Genomic DNA, 23,226 nt, shown 5'->3' on the forward strand with positions numbered 1-23,226 from the left:
TTTTTATCCCACCCTTTTCCAAAAGAGCTCAGTGCATTATACAACATTCTTCTTTATTCTCACAACAATGCTATAACATGGATTAAGTTACCTAATGTGCTTCATCATAGCTGTGGAAGGATTCAAACTGAAGTGGGATACCCTATAATGTACCTCATGTTGACTCTTAACTAGTCAAATGACATACATATGTTCTGAAATCATATCTATTCCATAGAGTTCATGTAAATATGGCTATACATTGGACTGATGACAGAAAGACAAACAAGTAGTTTCTAGAACAAATCAAGCTAGAAGTTTCCCTGCAAGCAAAAATGGCAAACCTGAGGCTGTTGTACTTTGCACATATCATGGGAAAGCAAGACTCCCTGGAGAAGACCTAGGGAACGTTGAAGGCAGGAGGAGGAAAGGGAGACCAAATATGAGATGGATTGACTTAGGATCATCTTAGGGATAGCAACAGGCTCTTTCTGTGTCTTAGATTAGTCTGCTAAAACTGTAGCATAGAAGAACTGCTTTGTCATTTTACAGGCACAGAAATGAGGGGTGTTCAATGTATTCTCGGTATCAGCATAAAGAAAAAGGAATAATAAATTGAAATAATTTTTATTTTTCAATGTAATCCCCCATAACTTCAATACACTTATTACATCTAGAAATTAACTTTTCAATTCCCTGTAAAAAAATATCCTTTCTCCTTGTCTAAAAAATGTGTGCTAATTGCCGCCTTGAGCTCTTCATCGTCGGATAATCGCTTTCCACAAAGATCTTTTTTAAAATTCGGGAATAGGTAGTAGTCACTGGGGGCCAGGTCCAGGCTATAGGGTGGGTGGTTTATTTCTTTGAAACCACAGTCTCGCACACGGACGCGTTGTCGTGAAGAAGCAACACACCTGCGGTCAGTTTTCCCCACCTTTTTTCTTTAATTGCTTCTCTTAAATTATGCAGAGTGGTTGCATAACATGTTGCATTTATGGTTTCACCTTTTTTCGTGTACTCCATCAATAAAATTCCCTTTGAGTCCCAAAACACTGTGGCCATGATTTTTCTGGCCGATGGAGTGACTTTGAATTTCTTCAGAGGGTCAGCACCTTTTTTATGCCACTGCATGGACTCTTGCTTACTTTCAGGGTCATAGTGATGAACCCAAGTTTCATCTCCAGTAACAATCCAGTTGAAAATACTCGATGGATCTTCACCACAGAGCTCTAAAAACTCCCTACAGCACTTGACTCGCACTTGTTTCTGAGGGGCCATGAGCATTCGCAGCACCCATCTTGCACAGACCTTTGAAAGGTTAAGATGGTCATGAAAAATAGTAAATATGGTACCAACGGATAGGTTTGACATCTCTGCTAACATTTTGATTTTTATTCGGGCATCTTCCAAAACAAGTTTCTCAATTTTTTTCACATTTTCTTTCGTAGTGGCAGTAACCGGCCTGCCCGAGCAAGGGTCGCCTTCAATGCTTTCTCTGTCCGTTTTAAATTCACTTGACCACTTTTGAACAGTAGATAATGAAGGTGCAGAGTCCTGGTAAACGGCCACTATCTCTTCGTGAATGATTTTTTGACTTTTTCCTTGTTTTGTAAGGAACTTAATCACAGCACAGTGCTTGATTTTCTTCAACATTGTCACGTCAGTCGTCATGGTCGTCTTTCACTGAGGATTACTAGGGAACTAATGAACACACTTATTTGAAATTTTGCATGCATACCCTCAGATAGTGTCAGTACCTAATGAAATAATTAAATTACCCACATCAATAGCAAATCAACCCAATACCGAGAATACATTGAATGCCCCTCATATAAACTTACATAGAGACAAATGATATTGCAGAATGACAACAAAAGAGGCGGAATTAACTGGCATTAAAAACAAGCCCCTGCCAACTTTAACAGTTTCTGAAGGATATATCACTGCATACCTTTCCCAATAATGAGTTTTCTTGATGCTGCCTCTGCAAATGTATGTTACATTATCCTTTATAATTAACTGTAAACCATTCATCTCATTGACATAAACAGGAATTGATGAATGGAGACAGTGACCCTCTTCACATAATCAGCCAGCTTCATGGGAGCCAGTTCCCTGCAGTACTAACTCATTCTGATTTTATATAAGAATATGATAAGGATGTGGAGTGGGAACAGTTCCCACCATATTTGGCACCCTTCAGTTGCATGGATAGGAAAGACCCATGTGAAAACATGCTAGAAGCTATGATGGATCCCATGGCAAGTTATTATAATGGGAGAAGGAGTCCAAGATGGATGAGAATTAAAAAAAAAAAAAGGAAATTCTAAAGGCACAATTACAGACAAGTCCAACAAGGAAAGGGGGTAGAACACAGTGGAAAAAGCCAATGCAGCTTCACAAAAAACTTAGAGATGATCTTCAAACGATAAAGGACATGTATAGGAAGTGGAAGGAAGGCCAGGCTACAAAGGAAGAATACAGGCAGGAAGGTTACACCATCAGGAGGGTTAAAGCTAGGAGTGAATTGAGGCTAGTTATGGATTTTCTTAAGAAACAAAAAAGCTTTCTTCAGATATGTCCAAAGCAAAAGACAGAGGAAATAAATGGGGGTTCAGCTACTCCATGTGGATGGCTGTTTTGGATCTATGCTGTAAAATCCAGGATTGGGTCTCTGCCTTGGAAAGTGTAGGGCTCACTTAGCATGAGTAAAATGCTGCAGTCTAGTTACCTTGTGTAGGTTATCCAACTGGAATTTTAATTATTGTTTTCTGGCCCTGAGAAAGATGGCCAAAAGATGGGCACACTGCTGTGCTCTGCCTGGGATCCCAATTTATCTGACCAGTAAATAAGCTTCCTCTTCATTATATGATTAACTGAAGGAGTTTATGATACTATTTCATATCATTTTGGCACATGGAGTGGTAATATCCTCTGCTGTTATGTCTTCTGGCATGTTATCAAGGAAACATTATGTGATATAGCATACAATGATGGGAAGCTGTATATGGTATACATATAGCTTGCTAATGAGGTAAACCAATAGTTTCACACCAGTTACTCCTGTGTAACAGTCATTCCCTATCTCACAGTTAACCTATATAAGCTGGCCATTTTTCTTTGTTCCAACACCAACACCCTTGATGGAGCTTTGCTGACCATTCATTCTAGTTGATTGAAGTCTGCCTTGCAGTCTAGTCCATGCTGAGTGTTGTAAGTAACTTGCTGCTCAAACAATTTGGAAAGCTAGATAGTGGTTTGTCTCTTGCAACAATAAAGCAAACCTGGATCTAGCATATTGATTTCTTGGGATCTCTCAAAACTTTAGCCCCTGCCCAGGACAACACAGTGGCAAAGTGATAACAGTTGACAAAGAAAAGCAGAAGTGCTCAATTCCTACTTTAGCTCAGTATTTTCCCGAAAGAAGATCTATGACCTTCCTGATTAAGTGGAAGTACAAGCTGAAGGGTTGAAGGCATTCAAATATCCAGGGCCCAATAAACTCCATCCTAGAGTCATAAAGGAGCTGATGGAAGAACTCTCAGAACCACTGTCTATTATCTTTGAGAAATCATGGAGAACAGGGGAAATGCCACATGCCTGGAAAAGGGCTAAAGAAAGGAAAGAAAAGAAGAACTAGGGAACTACAGACCAGTCTGTCATCAATCTCTGAGGAAATTTTGGAACAGATTATAAAGCAGTCAGTCTGCAAATACTTGGAAAACAATGCAGTGGTTACTATAAATCAACATGGATTTCTCAGGAACAAATCCTGCCAGACTAATCTGATTTCTCTTTTATTGGGTAACCTACCTGATGGACTGTGGGAATACTGTGGACATAATATATCTTGACCTCAGCAAAACTTTTGACAAAGTGTCCCATGATATCCTAATTAGCAAACCAGCTAAAAGTGGGCTAGATGGAACAGCTATCAGGTGGAGCCACAGTTGGCTAGAGGACTGAACTCAAAGAGGGCTCATCAATGGCACCTTCTCAAGCTAGTGAGAGGTAACAAGTGGGATACTGCAGGGTCCAGTGCTGTTCAACATTTGTATTAATGGTTTGGATGAAGAAGGGCAGGATATGCTTCTCAAATTTGCAGATGACACAAAACTGGGTAGGATAGCGAATACCCTGGAAGGCAGAAAGAAGATTCAAGATGATCTTGACAGGTTGAAGCACTGGGCTAAAAACAACATAATGAAATTCAGTAGGAACAAATGCCAAGTTCTGCACCTAGGAAAAAGAACCCAAATGCATCGTTACAAGATGGGCAATATTGGCTCAACAATTTTGCGGATGAGAAGCTTCTTGGAATTGTTGTAGATTACAAGCTGAATGCAAGTCAACAATGTGATATGACTGAAAAAAGGGCAAATGCCTGCAGAAAAAGAAGCATGACTTCAAAAATCCCATGAAGTACCAGCTCCCCTTTATTCAACACTGGTTAGGCCTCATCTGGAGTACTGTGACCAGTTCTAGACACCACAACCCAAGAAAGATGCAGACAAGCTTGAAAGGGTTCAGAGGATGTCAAGAAGGATCATCCAGGGACTGGAAACAAAGCCTTTCAGGAGAGATTGAAAGCACTGGGCCTGTTTGGTCTAGAGAAGAGAAGACTGAGGAGAGATAGGATAACACTCTACAAGTACTTGAAAGGGTCTCACAAAGAAGAACAGGTTGTCTTCTCAATCATCCCAGAGTGCAAGAGATGGAATAATGGGTTCATGTTACAGAAAGTCAGATTCTGGCTAGATAGCAGGAAAAAATTCTTGACTGTTAGAGCAGTATGGCAATGGAACCAATTACCTGTGGAGGTTGTGGGCTCTTCCACAACTAGTGAGGCATCTGAGAAGGATGCTCTAACTTGGGGTCCTGCAGTGGGCAGGGTGTTGGGCCCTCTGGCTCCTTCCAACTCTACTATCCTATGATTCTATAAGTTTACTTCAAAACCATCCTTGTTCAGCATTCTGTTCTGACTCTGTTTAGCTAAACAGCTTCTTATGGGAAATCTACAATGAGCACACCATTCCACTTTTATAGTGTGTTACTTGGAGGCATACTATTTTGATTCTGTATGTAATAAATAGCCACTGATAACCTTATCTTCCATGATTTGTCTAATCTTTTTTTTCAAATCCATCCATTTTGGTGACCATCAGGATAACAAATTCCACCATTTAACAATGCACCACATTAACTGTTTTTTCAGGGCTGGAATTTCCACAATTTAACTTCAGCAGATGATCTTGATTTCTACTACTATTGGAGAGGGGGAAAATACCTATTGCCTTTGCATGCACCATGCATAATGATACACACGTAATGGTATAGACATAACGGTATACACATCAATCATGTCCTCTCACTTACTCATGTATTTTCTAAGCAAAACCTCCAGCCTCATGACCACTTTGTCCTTTTCTGCACTTATTCTAACTCCACAGTTTTCTTTTTGAGAAGCAGCATTCTTCTTATGCTTAGCCTGGTCCTGCAAAGTGAGCCAAGCCAAGAGGAAGTCCACAAATGCTTGCAGACCCCTGGTTATACTACTGGCAACCTTCCCTGTCAAGAACAGCTGCAGAATGTGGAAAAGGGGTGCTGCAAGTAGATGTGCCAGACTCCCTTCCTGGCGACCATCTTTCTTTCCCACTTGTTGCTGCCAGTGCTGTCAGGGGTACATGGGGGAAAGGGGCGCTGCTTGCTCAATATGTGGGGGCTCAATACCTGGTGAACACCCCACAATTACTGGGTGCACTTGCCAGTAACTTGGACAGGACCACTACAAATCAGACTGGAGTCCCAGGAACCAAACCAGGGAATCCAATAGATTCCCACCTTCAAATGGATTCCACATACCTGCCTAGTTGGCATAGCTTGAAAAGATGCCCAAATCAAATCACATGCTCTTTCTAATGTATGGCAAATCTACTGAACATGGTTTCAGCTTTATCCTCTTGGCATTCTAGAAACAACAATGACAAAAGGAGAAGCAGCTGATATTTTATATGAGAAACAGATTATTTAGTAGATAAAACAATTCTTATTCTATTTCTCCTACTCAGGATGATACAAAAAATTCTATGCACTAATCCAAACAATATTACTTAGGGGAGTAAACACTGTATATTATGAATAGCAAAATAGCACCATCTTTTTTCTGGTACTAATGCCAATGAGACTGCTACATTATTTATTTTAAATTTTCTATCCCATTTCCAAGCCCACCCACAGGCCCTTGTTACAGCTTGCAAATTATAAAGACACACTACAATACGGTAGGATAAAAGATAAAGATGAAATGTTTAAAGCAATACTAAAAGCAAACAAGCAAAACATCTAGTGATAAAATAATTTTAAGAAACACAGCATCAGACATCAACTGCCAGTGCAAAAGACTTCTGAAACTGGAAGGTTTTCTCACTAGTTTCTAAAAATCCCCAGTGAAGTAGTTGAATAAACGTCTGATGAAAGTGAATTTGGTTCATGGAAAACTGTGAACAAATCTCTTTATCTCTGATGGCAGCTACTGACATTCATAAGCAGAGCAATCCTATGGTCCTGGAGGAGAGGGCCATCCTAAGGATAAGGATGGTACAAGGTTTCTCTCACCCATCAATCCACCAAAGAAATGGACAGAGCGACAATTGCCTAGACCCTATGGAAAGCTCTATGTCAGCAAGGTCACTCTTGTGATTTTGGAAGTGTTTAGGGAAGGAGAAAAGCATGAGGGATAGTGGTGGGGGGAAGAAGTGGAGTTGAGGGCACAATGGATCCAGAAGCCTCTCCCTTGCTGTACCACCCCCAAATGGTCAGGGAGCTAGTTGTGTTCAGAGGACCACCTTGGTTAAATTTCAATTAAGGTTGACCTGGAGGCTGTGAAAGCCTCCGTCATCCTATTTGTCCTGCCTGGCTCTTGCTGATAGGTCTTTGGATGAGCAGAGGGTTCCAATCTCCAAGACTGATTGTGCTCTTATTTATTTAAAAGAGTTGTACATCACCTCGAAGAAAACTCTTCCAACACCTGGCACAAGGCATCAGTAACCTCAACTTTCAAAAACTAGAATGGCATACCAATGCCCAGAAATCTTACCAGCGTCAAATTTTAGCTCAAAATCCATGGTTTTTAAGGGAATGGCCCATTAATGAGAATATTATTGATGCAGACAAAATCCATTCAAAGTTGGAAGGAAGATGTGAGATGTGTGAGAAGTGTTTCTCACCTTATACATGTCATGGATATTAAAAAAAAATCAATTGGTTAGTGGAATAAAAGGGCATGACCCAACCAAAGCCATCCACTCTCCTGCACAGAAGAGCTTCATACACTTGCTCAGCAGTTCCACTGGAAAAGAAATACAGTAGCGCTAAGGACGAAATCCTAGGCCTACCAACCTCTGAAAAATCTCCATTGAATTCAGTTGATTTTTTTTTTTTTTTTGAAAAACATGCATAAGATAGAGCTTTAAGTCTGGCTATGGGGTGCCCATCTGTATTTGGCCAAGGTAATGTATGGCAGTGACTTACAGACTAAGAACTCATAGGCCCTATGGAAATAACTGCTACCAAATAAAAGCCATATAACCCATGATCAACACACAAATGCAATCAAAAAAAAATACTATAAAACATTCTAAACATAATGCAATATGAAGTGTGCTCATCTACAAAACACAGGATATGTTCTCTTGGCCCAAAGTCTAGAATGAGCGCCACAAAAGCAGTCTACAACAACTGGCAAATGACCAAATCCTTGGGAAAATGAGTATGTTGGTGCCTGATGCTGAAAAGCTGAGCTTCCTTGTGGACAGCCGTTCATATAAACATGAGCCTATCATAGAAAAACCGATTCCCAGGCCTCTGAAGTTGATCTCAGAAAATGAGGAGAATTATGCTCAGATGCCTTGACTCCTCCAAGACATAGTTGTACTTTGTTTTGTACACTGTGCAAGAACCACAGCTTAAACTATTCACTAACCTAACAAAGAAGGAGACAGGGGGAGGATAGTGGATGTCGTGGCTAACTTAAGTCTCAATGCTTTCAATGGACCTACTCTAAATTTTACTAAGTCTGTATCCAACCAAACTGTTAAGCAACATTATAGTTCTTGGGATACTGCTGTATTCTAATTCCTTTTGCTCTGCTTCATCATAGTCAAGTTGATTTTATCTAGTAAATGTGCATCAAATTGTCACCCTTGCTCTGACTTTCCTTTTCTCCTTCTGTAGGGTTCCCCAACCTCTGCTGTTAGATTGTAAGCTTCCTGAAGGAGATACCTGATTATTTTTTATGAATGGTACTTTTTAAAGTGCTTTGCTCATTGGTGGTACAGTTGTTGATGTGCTTATATTTCAACAACTACTTGCTACCTTTAGGCTTCTCATCAATCTCTGCCCTTGATTCCTCTGGGGCTTGGGAAAATCAACTTTTCTTCCCCCTTTTCTCTAGCACAGAGTTTCTGAAATAGTTGAAGAAAGCTGCTAAATTCAGATAAATGATGACCTACAATTTTAGCAAAAATAACAACAAAACATCCAGCTTAAAATTCTCCGGTCACTTCCTTTGTGACTATCTAATTCACATGCATAAGAAAAAAAGGACAGTTTCATCATAATCAAAGCAACATTTTCTTCCAGTGCAAAGCAGTTGAATATAAGAAATTAGATTGACACAGGATAATAACCCAAAATTATGGAATGATGCTGACTGAACTTTAAGAAAAGAATTACTTTCGGCGTATTGTACTCACCTGAAGAGATGTCAATTTGGTTCTTCTTTGCCCCCGTTACATTGATATGAACGCTGACTTTACCCTCTATCAGATCGATCTCTACAGTGCCCAGTCCTTCAGCAAAGTTGCTGAACAGCAGAAGTCCACTTGGATTCCAGGTTCGAAACTGAAAGCTGACTGAAAATATATCCTGATTTGGACGACCAGGGACTTCCAGGAAACTGGTAGCATTGAAAAAGACAGGCACAGTATGGGGCTCCACACATGAAAAACTTAAATTCCCCTATTTAAAAACAAACAAAAACACATATGTGTAAAACCTTCTATAGCTCTATTGACAGATAGTTTTTTAAACATACAGATCAAGTTCTTTCTGAATTTCCTAGTAAAGATGGATACAAAAGAGAACATACTAATCCACTGGAAGATAGGAGGAAATTAACCCCCTTAAATTTTTTTGTCTGTCATACTTAAACTCGTTTTAACTTGCCTCCAACCCTCTCAGCCGTTTGACCTGAGAAATCTGAATTTCTTGCTAATTTAGCCACACTTGGAAAGCATGTGCTATTATCATTTGATGTTTTTACAGAGTTTTCCAATGTTCAAAGGGTTTCATATGCATTTATCTCCGGTGCCAGCTCCTACAAGAGGCAGGTGAGCTATACCTTTCCCAACATTGCCAGAAGGCCTCTGCATTGCTGCAAAACTAGAGCAAGCCAGGGGCCCTAGCAGGTGCTCCTGAGAGTCCCACCACTGTCCCCGCTCATGCACACAGCAGCTGGCAGAGGTCTACAAAGCAGCTGGCCACTCTCCGTTTTGTTCTGGAAAGGTTCTCAGAGTGAGACAGAGAACAGGCAGCAGTTGCTGTGAGGAACTGCCAGACCCCTGGCTCACTCTAAGATCCCTCTCACAGCAAGCGAGACAGCTGCTTTAATGCAATGGTATCCCATGTAAGCCAGGCAATGTCCTTGGACATCTCTCTAATCGATGGCTGGTTCTGAGGAAGGACCCCTCACAGCCAAGCATTTTAGACCAGAAACTCTGTGAACAGATCTGCTGGTTTCCTTTGACAGCCGATACAGCTCTTAAGAAAGCCCATCCTGTGTCTCACTCTACTCAGAGTGAGCCATAGTGCAAGCAAGTGAATGGAGCTGGGACATGTATCTTAACAGTAGCAGCTACAAATGAAATTTAGCCACTGGGGTGCTCTGTAGGAGCAAATTTGAGCAGCAAATTGACATTTTTGATCCTTTATTTTGTGTGTGTGTGGAGTGGGGGGGGGGGAGTGTTCCAGGGAATGGATGGCACCCCATGGAATGCAACCTGCAGTGGTGATCCACGGGGAGAAAATGACCCTTAGACACCCGGATAGTGTCTACTTCACTTTATACCCCCAAAGCAGGGTGGATATACACACAGTTACTGAGCCTTCCTAAGCTGATTAAGAATGATCCACTAATACAAAATCAATACATGAAGGCCTCGGAATCTCCTCCAGGACATTTTCTCATACACCTACTTCTCTCGTGCTACCTTTATTTATTTCATTTGAGTTCAATACCACCCCACAGCTGAAGCTCTCTGGGTGGTTTACAACTTTCCAAGGCTTTTCCACTCATCAGCAGTGCTTTGTTTTGGTTCTTTGCTCTGCTCTGTCCATCATGGTACCGCGTCTGAATACACAAAGTTAGAAAAATGAAATATAAGCACAAGAATTTCTGTGCAGCTGGATTTACATATGTCTTTTTCATAAAGGTAAGAAGGCCAGGTATCCATGATAAACAATGGAGAGAGAACCAGGAAAGGGAAAGCAACGTTGTCCCCATTTGGCAGTCAGATGAATAAATAGATTCAACTGAGATCCCTCATGGGTGAGATGCCTGGTTCAATTCTCCGGCTTTACGTTTTTCAGATCGTTTTCTGAATGAACATGCTATTTCTAGGGAAAAATGCAGTGGATAAAGTGAGGAATGGTTATGTATGGAGTATGAGATTCAAGAAACCCAATTTGTAACATATTCATCACTGAGTTTAGCATTCCAGCTAATGTGGGCATTCTGGCAAAACACGCAATCCTCTTCCTTCACTAACCATGCCACGGAATATTTTTTGTTACAGGACTGACAGTTGCACATTGGAAACAGCTCTGTTACGGTCTCTTCTGGATGAAATACATCAGGCATATTTCATGCATACTATAAGATTTATTGCTAATGGATAAGCAGGAAGATTTTTAAAAGAAAGCAGAGGGACCTAATGAGACAGAAAATGATGGCAGATACATGGCCTTATTCGTTTTGGGTCTGATGTTATGGTGGCCTTTTTATTTAGCTCAACTGCATTAAAATGCCAACCTTCTAGGGGAATGCCATCTTTAATTTGATTTTATATCTATTAAGTAGGAAAACAAAATAAACAAACACAACGGTTTTGTCCATGGCATGCCCTCATTTTCTCTGCCACAAAACTTGACCACGTAGGTGTCATTTCTATGGCATTTGGGAAAGTGAGTGAAATATAATGGTCAATAGTGACCTGAAATCTATCATGATTCACATATGGGGTAGCCACAGGTACGTTGGCACACACAGGCACTTCAACAGCACCCACAATGCAGTCCTTAAAGTGGTACATGTGGGTACCTAAATATTCTTTAATTTGTGCTTTAATTTCTCCATGCTTTTAAAGTGTACATATATGGGTTTGTATGAAATGCATACAGCTTCCTAGCAATTGCACACAGACTTCAACAAAGGGAACTAAACAACCTCCCACGGATCCAACCATTTATATATCAAAAGCATTGTAACTTCGTTGGTCTTTTGCTTTATAGGAACTGACAGCTTATTCTTCCAGTGCTGTAGTATTAATCTTCGCACTGTCAAAAGGGGACAAAGGGTCATATTATGGGGACCACTTTTTTTTAAAAAAATCCACAAAACATGTAAATAATTTAGAAGTGTATCCCTCAGTTAATATTACATATTTTTCCAGCATAAAATTGATCTGCATAATTATTAGTGTTGCAATGGAGGGCCACAGGTTCTGTCCCTTTTCAGTCGGCGGACTTTTGTCATGTTTGACTTTGTCTTAGAAAGTGAGCTAAGCCAAGAGGAAGCCCATGAGCATTCATGGACCTCTGGTTGTCCAACTGGCAAGCTTCTTCCATGTCAGATGCAAGACAAAGGCTGCAAATCATGTGTGTGCAAGAGGTATGCCGCTTGCATAGTGGTTGCGCAGGACTTGATTCCTGGAACGCACCACTTGAATGCTCAATGTGCTCACAGGAAGTCAGACTGCGAGAATATGGGCTGGGATGTGCACGCAGGAAATCCTCCAAAACAGAGCTTTCACATGTGCCTAGTAGCTGCCCCTTAGCTACAAAAAGAATTAACTGTCACTGCCAAAACATGGTTTAAAGAAGCATCAGCTGTGCTGCACCACCAGCAATCAGCTGAATTAGGTTAGGCAATGGCTTATTCAAGAGAATTTGTAGTGTCCAATAGACATGGACACTTGTAGTGTCCAAGTGTCCAACACTTTTGCTGCCTAAGACACAGCCTAAGGTCCAGGTATGCAAAAGTGGTGATCCAGTGATTTGGTATTTTGTGGTGGTGCCTACAGCAGTTTTTCAAATTCCTGGATGTGCCCATGGGTCCAATGATTGAGGACTCATGCCCTAGGTCAAGCCAATCCCACTCAGCCTCACCGCCCCTTCGTACAGGGTTTAGTCATAATTATACCGGCCTAGCTTACATGGTCCAAGTTTGTTGAAGGGATTACTGGAATACTGCATGTAAACATGTTGAAGACCAAAAACATGGCTGTGTCAGACGTCCAAGGATCAATATGTCTGATGTGATGAAAAGGTTTGAAAGAGCATCAAATGCTTTCTGAAAGACTTTGAGAACCCTGCCATGTCCATTCTGGTTTGCCATTCCACTGTCCCCAGATACCTGATGCTTCTACCCCATTTTTTGTTCAAAACATCTTCCTAGTAGCAGTGCTGGATCACATGTATCTATATGAAGATTGTTACTGCCATTAGAAAGAAGGCTGGTCCAGGAGTGGGTGGTGATAGCTCCAAAGATAATGTGGCCCAGAGTTGTGAAGATGCTGCTACTGCAGCTGAAATAACAGGTATAGGGAGTGCAGGACCTCGAATACAATCAAGAAGTGGCCTGCAGAGGGACAGCAAGCCTTCTCCACCAAAGTCACGAAAAGGAAGGCACTTTTCATAGAGGGAGAAATTATTAATGAAAAAGTGCCCCCCTTTGAAGGTCACCTTTTATCGAAGCTGGTGACTTTGCATAGAAATGTTCTGGGCTTTGTTACTAGCTTTATAAATTGCCTCAGGGGCCAAATTAGAGGGACTGAGAGGAGGAAAATCATGCCATTCATTCAGTCCATCAAACATGGTTGCTGTTGTTACATAAGGTTTATTCTGTCTTTATTTATTTATAAATATTTATTTATTCTGGAAAGACCAAATGCGGTGAGCATTTAGATTATGTAAGTGGTGCTTCATAGTCACCATGCATACTACAGAACCTTTAAACTGCAAGAAAATCTGGTCCAGAGGACATTCTCCTGACTGCATGGTGGTCAAGGTTCCAGGCCAGGCCAGAATCCGTTAGAGCACAGAACCACAAAAAGTGCATAGCATATTATGAAAATTATTAATGTTGTAGCCCTATGTGGTTGGAGTTGAATAATTCTTTCCCTGGACCAATTCCTCTGTAATATGTCTGCTCCCAAATTAAGTTATTATATGTTGCCTTTTTTTCCCTCTTGTGAGAATGCCAACGCGGCTTAAACACCCCCATTGTACCGTCACAACAGCAATCCTGTGAGTTAGGTAAGGCTGATGGTGCCCAAAGTTACCCAGGGAGCTTTAAGGCCACATGGGTCCCAGAACCCAGATCTCCTGCCCATCTCCACATCACATTGGCTTGTAGACCTTCAGACATTCAGTGAAGAAGGCCTGTGAAAGTGTATGCTTGGGACTCCTCAATTTGCTGCCTTCCCTTACCAGACAAGATTTCTTTGTAGCTCCCCCTGATCCATGCTGGCAAGTCCACATGCCACATTTGCTTACTGCTCAGTCTGTACAATCTTCTCATTTGTCCAGAGTGAGCAGCAGTTGTAACTGCAAACAAGATTCAGGCATGAGATGAGTGGTGAGAGGAGGCTTAAAGAATTTTAGCGATGCTCATTCACCCATGTCTATGTGTACCCACTTGACAAATGGTCACTGGTGCTCACTCTGTATCTCAGTCTAAGGCTGGCAATAGATTGAGAACATAGGCTAAGCCCACCCATTGCACTGTGAGCTTCTTGGAGGAAGAAGGGCAAGACTAAAGTATGATTGCCAGGGATGTTAACACCAATGGTCAGGCTAGCTTGTCTAACTCTGAGGGACAAAAAAACCACCAGCAAGGTCCAACAGAAAAACTCTTTCCTGAAATATGCACAGAGCAAAGAGACCAGCCACCCCAATTTACAATCCAAATGTTTTTATACCTTTGAGAGCCAACTCATCAATCAATAATCTTGACCCATCCCCATCTACTCTTTGGTCTTGCCCTCTGTCCAAATAGCCTTTGATGGTAGGACATGCTGTTACACCACATCCCACACTTATTTAAATATGGATAGACAAGCAGTGTTTAATTAACTGAAGTAAATGCTTGTGTAAGAATGTAGGCGCTTGTGTAAGAATGTATGCACACCTATGTGCAAGTCCTTGGAGAAATGAAGGAAGTGCTGCAGTGTGTTAGTTTTTGAATTCTTTACCAAAAGTGGTGTGATGGTAGGGGTTTGGACTAGCTCCAGAAAAGGTGAAAGTTTGGGACTTGAGGGAGGAATGGGGAGGGGAAAGTTTGTGAACATAATCAAATGCTCAAAATTCCTTTTAAGGGATCCCCTCCTTAGATCTGGGTGATGTGCCGGAACTGTCCTTATTATTCATTACAAAAACTTAAAATGGGCTATTTCACACTTACAGTAAAATAAGTTCAGAATTATTTTAAAAATAGATTTGGAGCCAGGTATAATGTAGCATTTCTTTTAGAATTCTAAATGTATGCATAAAATCTCAACCTTTTTTTTAAAATGCTAAACCAATCCCATGGGGCATTAACAAGAATGAAGAGAGTGAGAAGGAGAGAAATGAAAATCTATGCTGATTTAATTAGAAGAAAATTGATCTTGTTTTCTTAGAGGTAAGGCAATAGAAGTAACTCAGCTTGAAACAAAGGAGATGGCAATTTTTATAGCCTCTCTTTGCTCTGGAAATCAAGGGAGCCTTCACATTATACCAGCTCACAATTGCCTCTTGCTAAAGCAATCATGCATTACAAATACTGCATATATAAGGTCTGGCTGTGGTGTTAATAATAGGAAAATGTTAAAAAAAAAACCCCAAACAAACACACACATCTGCAAAAGGGAGAATTGTATTCTGTTGTTTTTCTCAGGGAAAACCTATCTGTTGCAGATTGGAATCACTTGCCCCAGGTTCTTGACCTTTTAAGGATCAATTTGCAATAGCCACATTATGCCATCATACCTACTGAATGTGGCTAGGGCCGAGCACACAGATGTTGCCTAGCAACCCTGTGATAAGCTGCTCAACCACCTCCAGGCTAGATTAGAGGTAGCTGGCCAGAGGTGAATCACAGTCATGTGACCCCATCTCAGATATTAAAAATGGAGAGAGGAAATGCGTATGAAACAAGGCTTATGGACTTCCTGAGTTATGGACCAAGGAGTGAAAGGAGTTAGAAGCCAACAGAGATGCACAGGAAAGTGGGATATCAGGAGAGGAGGAGGAGGAAGAGGAAGCAGAAGCAGAGAGAGATAGCAGATCCAGAGAGACAGTGCTCAGGTACAGAGCTAAAGACTACAGGTCCCAAGAGAGGGTGGCAAAGTGGGTATAAGAAGGCTGGAATGGGATGTGTGGGGTGTGCAAGTGCTTTAAAAAGAAACTGCAATTGGAACACACACCATTCAGCTGGGTAGCTCACTGAAAGCTCAACTTGATTTAAAACCCACTTTCTAGGTGATGGACTTTGGCTAAGGAATACAGCACTGTGCTGAGCAGCATGTTTCTGTACGATTGCTGTCACAGCACTCCATGCAACATATAGATCCGTCATCCATTTTGTTAGGTATGATTATGAATTGTGCTGTCAACCCATCTCCTAATGGGGTGGTTCTTATCTGTATGATATGTAACTGTGGAATCTATCTCATCCATGTGATGGAAAATGTATACACTATCCAATGATACTGCAGGCCAACCCTGGAGGGAGCAACAAGGTCTCTTGTAAAGCTGGGCCATGAAGAGGGAACTGTATGAGGAATTCTTAGTGCATAGCTTAAAATTCTCCTCAAGACTGCTGTCATTCCAAATGGCTCTCTGGTTTCTGAGTTTAGGTACTAATGTTTCAAGATATTGCTCACTGTTAAAAAAAAAAAAAGACAGAAAAGCCATGTGTCGGTACTTCCCTATCCTCCAAAGCTATTAAAATCCCAAATATGCTAAAGGAAATTGCCTTTTCTACTGATAGTCTGTGAGGTTAAAAGGACCCATTCAGCTGATGAGGAAATCCCTTGCATTATAGGAAAACATTTCAAGGGTTCTTTTTTTCCCCAATGAACACATTTGCCTTTAAAGTTGCTTAAAATTCTTCACATGTATGTTGAGATATTTTAAGAAGCAAGGCATGGTGCTGGAGTTGCAGGTGTACACAAAACACATGTAAACTGCTGTGTTTCATTTTAGATGAGTACAAAGTAACATACTCACCACATTAGAGGGCTCCAATTTCTTCCTCCTGGCCATATCTGTGATATTATTGGTATTGTAGATTATGCTCTCCATGCAGCCTTTGAAATTCTTTCTGCTGCTTGAACTTGGCTTCCCAGAAGAAGGCATGCCACCAAAAGTTATCTTTGAATAGAAAAATGAAATCTTTTTGTTATAAATCAGAACACAGATCATGGTGCTGACTCCCTCAGCCCCAACTTATTTTAGCGAGTCTATTTAAATGAGAACCACAGATAACATTAAGTAAAGCAAATCTATTCAGATTTATTTTAGTGAACACCTAGCTGCACAAATCAATCAGAAACCTATGTCGTGAGCGGAACCGGCTAGAGCCGAGGGTCAGACTAGATAGCCCAGGAGATCCCTTCTGACTTGCTATGTTTCTAACATGGCTTGGATCTAGTGATGGGACATGGCATTAGATGTGTGCATGGTGTTGCCTCACCACTACACAGAGTTTTCCTGGATCCGTCAATGGAGAAAGCTCTGCATGTGCAAAGGTTAGCACATAAGGAGCAGCGCTGTTCCTTGAAATGAGATTTTAAGAGCAATAATGAGGTGAAGCCATATGAAACAGCATTGCTGAAGCTAAACACATCAGGATATAGAGACTACCTGGCCAGGGGATCACCAAGGGACCATGCATAAACTGTTCTTTATTTCTTGTTTTTGTCTTCAAGTATGCCTTTCTTGTTTCTTGTTTGCCTTTAATAGGATGAGCATTACATTGCAAGCAGACATAGCTTGGATCCTAACTTCCTCAATTGTGAATGGAATGTTTTCTTGCCTTCCCTTTCCCAGACCCCTGCACCACCCAGAGTTCTGGCTTATCATGTGTGAACATGGCTAGAGCATAAAAATACTCCAGCTGAATCCAAGTGATGGCATCAAGCAAGCAAACACCAATGTGTTTGAGTATTCAACTGCTCCCTAGAATATCCTCCGCATGGCAAGACTATTTTGTATGCAGACCCATACTAAGGATTTAAATGTTCACAGAGCAAAGTAATTAGAGAGGTGCTCCACTGTAGCTGAATGCGCAGCAAGATGTAGCTACATTGGAGAGCTGTCTGGGCAGACTCTGCAGTGGAATTCCTGCGCTAGACTTTACACATTCTGTTACTTCCCATAAATGTCAATGGAAATAGCACTGCAGTAGTGCCAGGATGGAATCTGTATCCTAGGCAAAGCTGGCTAGAGGGTCCAAAAGTTTGTGCATAATTTAGAAGGATGAAGAAACTCATCACAATTGCAGGGCTGTTAAATATAAGGCTCGGAGCCTAACCAGACCTTTCGCGGTCCTCACTAAGGCACTCCCCCATGCAAATTATTGAATGAAGGCTTTGGGGCTAGGAAGACATGATCCATGATGGAAAATAGTTGTGATGACTGCATTTCTCAGCTTCTTCCACCATTCCTTGATGAATAACAAGTTAGCAAGGGCTGAGAGGACCATGCAGTACCCTGAGGCAGGAGACTGCAGCATGTGGACTAACATGTGCAGCAGGCCCATGGGAAATCTTTGGTTGTGAAATGACAGAGCTGGCTCATGGAACTGCCTGACAGAGATGTGTTGGCTTGCAGCACAGAGCTGGGAGGGGTGCAAGAAGATCTGGTGAGAAAACAGTGGCATACGAAAGGGAGCTCAGAGGGTGGAAGCTTCCATGGATTTATGTAGAATTTCGCCAGCCATCCCATTGTTTCCCATGGGAGCCTAGAAGCAACAGAGTTACCCACCCATGGGAAATTCTACCTTTCCATAAGGGTGAAGACAATAGAATCCCAAACCAGAGTTTCCCAGAAAAAGCACTGGCTGCCTTGAGAGGGTGTGGTGGTTGATTCTCATATAGTTCCAAGACAGGGTAAGGAAATTTATTTTGATGTATTTTCTACCCAAGCACTCAAAATGTGCATTTCTGTGCTATCTGGCTGGAGGAGCTCAATATATTGATGAGATATTAAATTCCATTTTAAATTACTATTAACCTTATACCCATCTTTACAAAGGATAAAAAGAAAGAACCTGGATACTACAGTCCAATCAGCTTGACTTCAATCCTTGGGAAAATTCTGGAGTAGATTAGAAAGTGGTCAGTCTACAAACACCTTGAAAATAATGCATTGATTACTGGAAGCCAACATGGATTTGCAAGAACAAATCCTGCTGGACTAATCTGATCTCATTTTGTGATTGGATAAGCTCCTTTGTGGATTGTGGGCATGCTGTGGACATAATATATCTTGACTTCAGCAATGCTTTTCACAAAGCACCCCCTGATATCCTGCTTAGCAAACCAGCTAAAAATGGGCTAGATGGAACAGCTATCAGGCAGATTCACAACAGGCTACAAAATTGGACCCAAAGGGTGTTTATCAGTGGCACATCCTCAAACTATGGAGAGCTAATGAATAAGGTACCACAGAGTTTAGTACTGGACTCATTGTTCCTCAACATTTTTATTAATGATATGGATGAGGAGGTACACAGAATGCTTATCAAAGCTGCAGGTAACACAAAATGGTGTTGCATAGCTAATACCCTGGAAGATACAAACAACATTCAAAGCAATCCTCACAGGTTGGAGTGCTGAGTTGAAAACAAAAGAAGGAAATTTAATTACTTAATTTCATTAAGTAATTAATGTTCTGCATCTAGGAAGAAGAAACCAAATGCATAGTTATAAGCTGGGGGATACTTGGCTTAATGATACTACAAATGAGAAAGGTCTTTGAATTGTTGCAGATTACAAGTTAAATATGAATCAATAGCGTGATGTGGCTGCAAAAAGGCAAATGCTATTTTGGGTTGCATTAAGAGAAGTATCACTTCCAAATCACTAAAAGTACTAATTCCCCTCTACTCAGGGCAGGTTTTCACTGGGGGCAGTGTGTCCAGTTCTGGAAACCACAGTTTAAGAAAGATTCAGACAAACTGGGAAAGATTTGGAAGAGGGCAACAAAGATGATCCAAGGACTGGAAACAAAGCCCAATGATGATTATGCATCTGTTGGATGGGAAATTGACTGTCCAATCCATCTGTGTCTGACTCCCTGGATATATTACAAGTTTTACACATATACATATCTCAAAAGAACATGGCTATGTTCAGGGTTAGATTCTGTAGACACCGAAATTAATGGCAGAACTTTACCGAGATTAATGAAGGAAAAACAAGACTCCCTAAATAACTTGGGATTTTGTTCTAATGACAAGGTTATTGTCATTCACTTCACAGTATATAATGTTTCATTTTCCATAAATCAGTTAGTGGTTTAGACTTAAACATTATGACTCTTAAGGGAAGTATTCTGGGCTTAGATGTGTTGGCATTTTTCTAAAATATAACTATCCCTGGCTGTTTGTTTTTTTTAACCAGTTCAGTGAGTACCAGCATAGGTGATGTCAGCTACGTTCATTCCTCACTCCGCCCATGACCAATTGAATTGTGACCCCCTTTCAATATCCACAGTATCTCACTAACCAGTCATAGAAAGCACATGTATTTGAGTGCCTTTGTACCTGAAATGATGATGACACTTACTTCTGTGAACAACAATGGATGGAATGTCATACCTCATAATCCAGGTCCAGGTAATCAAATTCCCCATTGATTCGGAAATGCTGCAAGTGTCTATCAAGTGTGAGATTGATGTTCCTCCCATGACGTTCTATCACTACAGAATGCCAGTGGTTGTCATCCAAGAGGCTACCTGTAGTCACAGATGTGTGGCCGTAAATGGAGCCATATTGGTTGCTTCCTGGCATAGGGAAGAAGAAAACAAAATATTGAATACTTCAGCTTGAATGCCTTTGTCATATTACTGTCCCTCAAGAACCATATTGCTATGCTGGAATGGCAAGCCAGTAGCTACAAAACAGATAGGATCCAGATTGCAATAGTATATAGTTTTGGTGCCAAAACAATGGGACTGAATCAACAAAACCTTGTGACTTCTTTAAAGGGCTACAGTTCTTTTCCTGACACAAGCTTTGCTGAATTAGCATTCACTTCTTCATATTCCTGTCATGCTATCTTAAGTTCCACATATAGTATGTGTGTTACACATGGGAAGAAGCAGGGAGAATTGTAAACAGTGAGGTCAGATGAAAATTGAATATGGAAAGTACAGAGACAATTATATAATTACAAGTAACTATTCACAAAAGAGTGTTGGTGACAATGCAAATAACCTGGCATTGGTAAGCTAATTAAAACAGGTAGTGTGATCGTGATTCAAGCTAGGCGAGTACTATAACTGTTTGATAAATTGACATCCAGCAATTTCATATTCTAGTTATCTTTCAAAATTCCTTTACTTCATAGTTAGCCACCTTAAGGTCAGTGGTAGAATATCCTGAAAAATGGAAACATTCTCCCACTGATTTCTGAATGTCAGTATTAATTGTGAGGCTGTTTGTCTTTTGAAGGAAGACATTGCTAACTGACAGCCTATATCACACTTGATGATGAGCAGGTGAATGCAACTTTGATGCTGGAGCTGATGTTATTCGGACCTGTAATACTGTTGCCTGGGGACAGGCTGGCATTTGGATTGCTGCAGATTTGGTCTCTGTGGCTGTGTCTCTTCTGTGGCCTATCCTTGCTGACAGGAAGCTATTTCATGTTAGGGGGTCTGTCTGTAAAAAATGCCCCACTATCCAAAGTCTGTAAAAAATGCCCCACTATCCAAAATGGAAGTACCATTTTCCAGAATGGGCTCTGATCCTTGAGGATACACTAGAATGGTTTTAACTGAGACCCATAGGCAAAAACAAATGATATACATCTGCATATGTCCCTATGAAAATCCCATGGGGAGCATTATTTACTGAAAGGGACTAAAATTTTGACAACTCTGGCTGTCAAATCTCTATGATAAAAGGAGATGTATTTTTTCATCTCTCCAAACAGTTAGGGAATGGGTGGAAATGTTAAAGGCACTATTTGGGACCTACCAGAGAAATACATACTTGTACGTTCTTTGAGAATACTAGTGCCAAGGAGGGATAAATCTGTGGGCAAAGTTTGCATGTGTCTTTGCTTTGAATTGTCAGCTCATAGTTTGAGAGCTGTCAAGACAAAGCAAAAGGTAATGCCCCCAAAAGCAACTTCCATAGCCCAAACCAATTACAATTGCAAGACTCCCTGGGTTAGCCTCTATGGTTGGTACTTGCTGCAGGTGAGGTTACCCATTATTATGACCATGGAAATGTGCCCACCTGCACTTCCAGAATTGTGCATTTCCAGCTTAAAAAAATAATGAAACTATTTGCACACATTTCAGGTGAAAAATTAACAAGAGGCAGCAAACAACTGATCATCCCTCCTGTGGACATTTCTAAACAGAGATCGTGAAAAGTAGTATTTGAGGGTGAGGAAGAGAAAAATGCTGCAGCAAGCAAAAGAGCTCCTGATTGCGGGGTGGAGGTGCGTGTTTGCAATGAGTCAGTGGTGGTCATTTCACCATGCCACTTGGGCATCAGTGGATCTTGGCAAGAGCTGCAAGGGATGTTTGCTGCTCTTGCCAAACAGTTGGTTCATCATTTGTTCAAAACACAAGGGTGGGGGTAATGGTTCAAGTTTAGAGGATATGCCAAGCCATATCAAGGAACGTCTCTTTCCCTATATGCTCTTGTGCCCCCTAAGATCTGTAGAAGAGGCTCTGCTCCAGGAACCCTCCCTGAAGGAGGTAAAGAGGGTGTCTACCTGGAGGAGGGCCTTCTCTGGGGTGGCGCCCAGATTGTGGAATGCGCTCCCCAGAGAGGTTTGCCTGGTGCCAACTTTATATTCCTTTCGGTGTCAGGTGAAAAGATTTTTATTGACCCACTACGTTAACGATTGAGAAAGTTTAGTTGGTTTTAATACTGACAGTCACATTTTGTTTTTGTTGGTATTATGTATGTAGTTATTTATTATTATTTATTGCCTTGTCTATTTATTGTTTTAATTCTTGTAAGCCGTCCTGGAATGATTTTCATATAGGATGGGGTAGAAATATTCTAAATAAATAAAAATGGGTGAAGCAAAACATACTACAAATAAAGGATTCTCCAGGCATCTTGTTGGGAAAAATAAGACAAAAACAAGAACAAGGCAACTTAAGGAAAGCAGTCTAAGTCTGGAGAACTTGGGAAACAACCATGGATCACTGTGCATCATGAATTGTCCAAAAGAAGCATTGTTGTGATTGTGATCTTGTAGTGTTGACTTGTCTGATTTTTGGAAGCATGCTGCTTCTGAACAAGGAGGCTTTATTTAATTATCATGGCTAAAAGAAACTGAAAGACATGTCCCAGTATGAAGAGCTGAATTGTTTCCAATTATGTTGTTAATATGCAAGGTATTGGTGGAGAAGAGAGGGGACATGAAGCCATTTCCCTACTCGACTGAAGACCACTACCAGAAATTTCCTCCTCCTTCACCTGCTACCAGCAGCAGCCATTCCAGGGAAGTAAAGGAAGCCGAGCCATTTCATCATCCCTGCTAAAGGGCTTTTCTTCTTCCTGCCTCATCCCTTTTTTCTTGGGCACTGTGCCTTTTTAGACTGAGTCTTTAAGACTGTCATTCCTTACTGATCATATGCAAGCCAGCCAAGAAAACTTTTTGGATGAGGAGCAGAATAAAAATATTGAAAATAAATAAAGAAAGAAATATTTAGCCATGGGACACTGGCAAG

The 23,226-nt window shown here is 41.0% G+C and overlaps 1 protein-coding gene across 1 annotated transcript in view; it reads right to left on the minus strand.

The window, feature by feature from the left end:
- CNTNAP2 (contactin associated protein 2) overlaps positions 1-23,226 on the minus strand; it is an 870,382-nt gene that overhangs the window by 659,335 nt on the left and 187,821 nt on the right. Inside the window, exons 6-8 of the mRNA XM_044419123.1 lie at positions 20,123-20,307; positions 16,528-16,671; positions 8,733-8,997 (exon numbers count right to left, since the gene is read on the minus strand). Coding sequence (XP_044275058.1) covers positions 8,733-8,997; positions 16,528-16,671; positions 20,123-20,307 — 594 coding nt within the window. The remainder of the gene's footprint in view (positions 1-8,732; positions 8,998-16,527; positions 16,672-20,122; positions 20,308-23,226) is intronic.

Source organism: Varanus komodoensis, unplaced genomic scaffold (genome assembly GCF_004798865.1).
Source record: "Varanus komodoensis strain SLA01 unplaced genomic scaffold, ASM479886v1 scaffold10, whole genome shotgun sequence".
Taxonomy (NCBI): domain Eukaryota; kingdom Metazoa; phylum Chordata; class Lepidosauria; order Squamata; family Varanidae; genus Varanus; species Varanus komodoensis.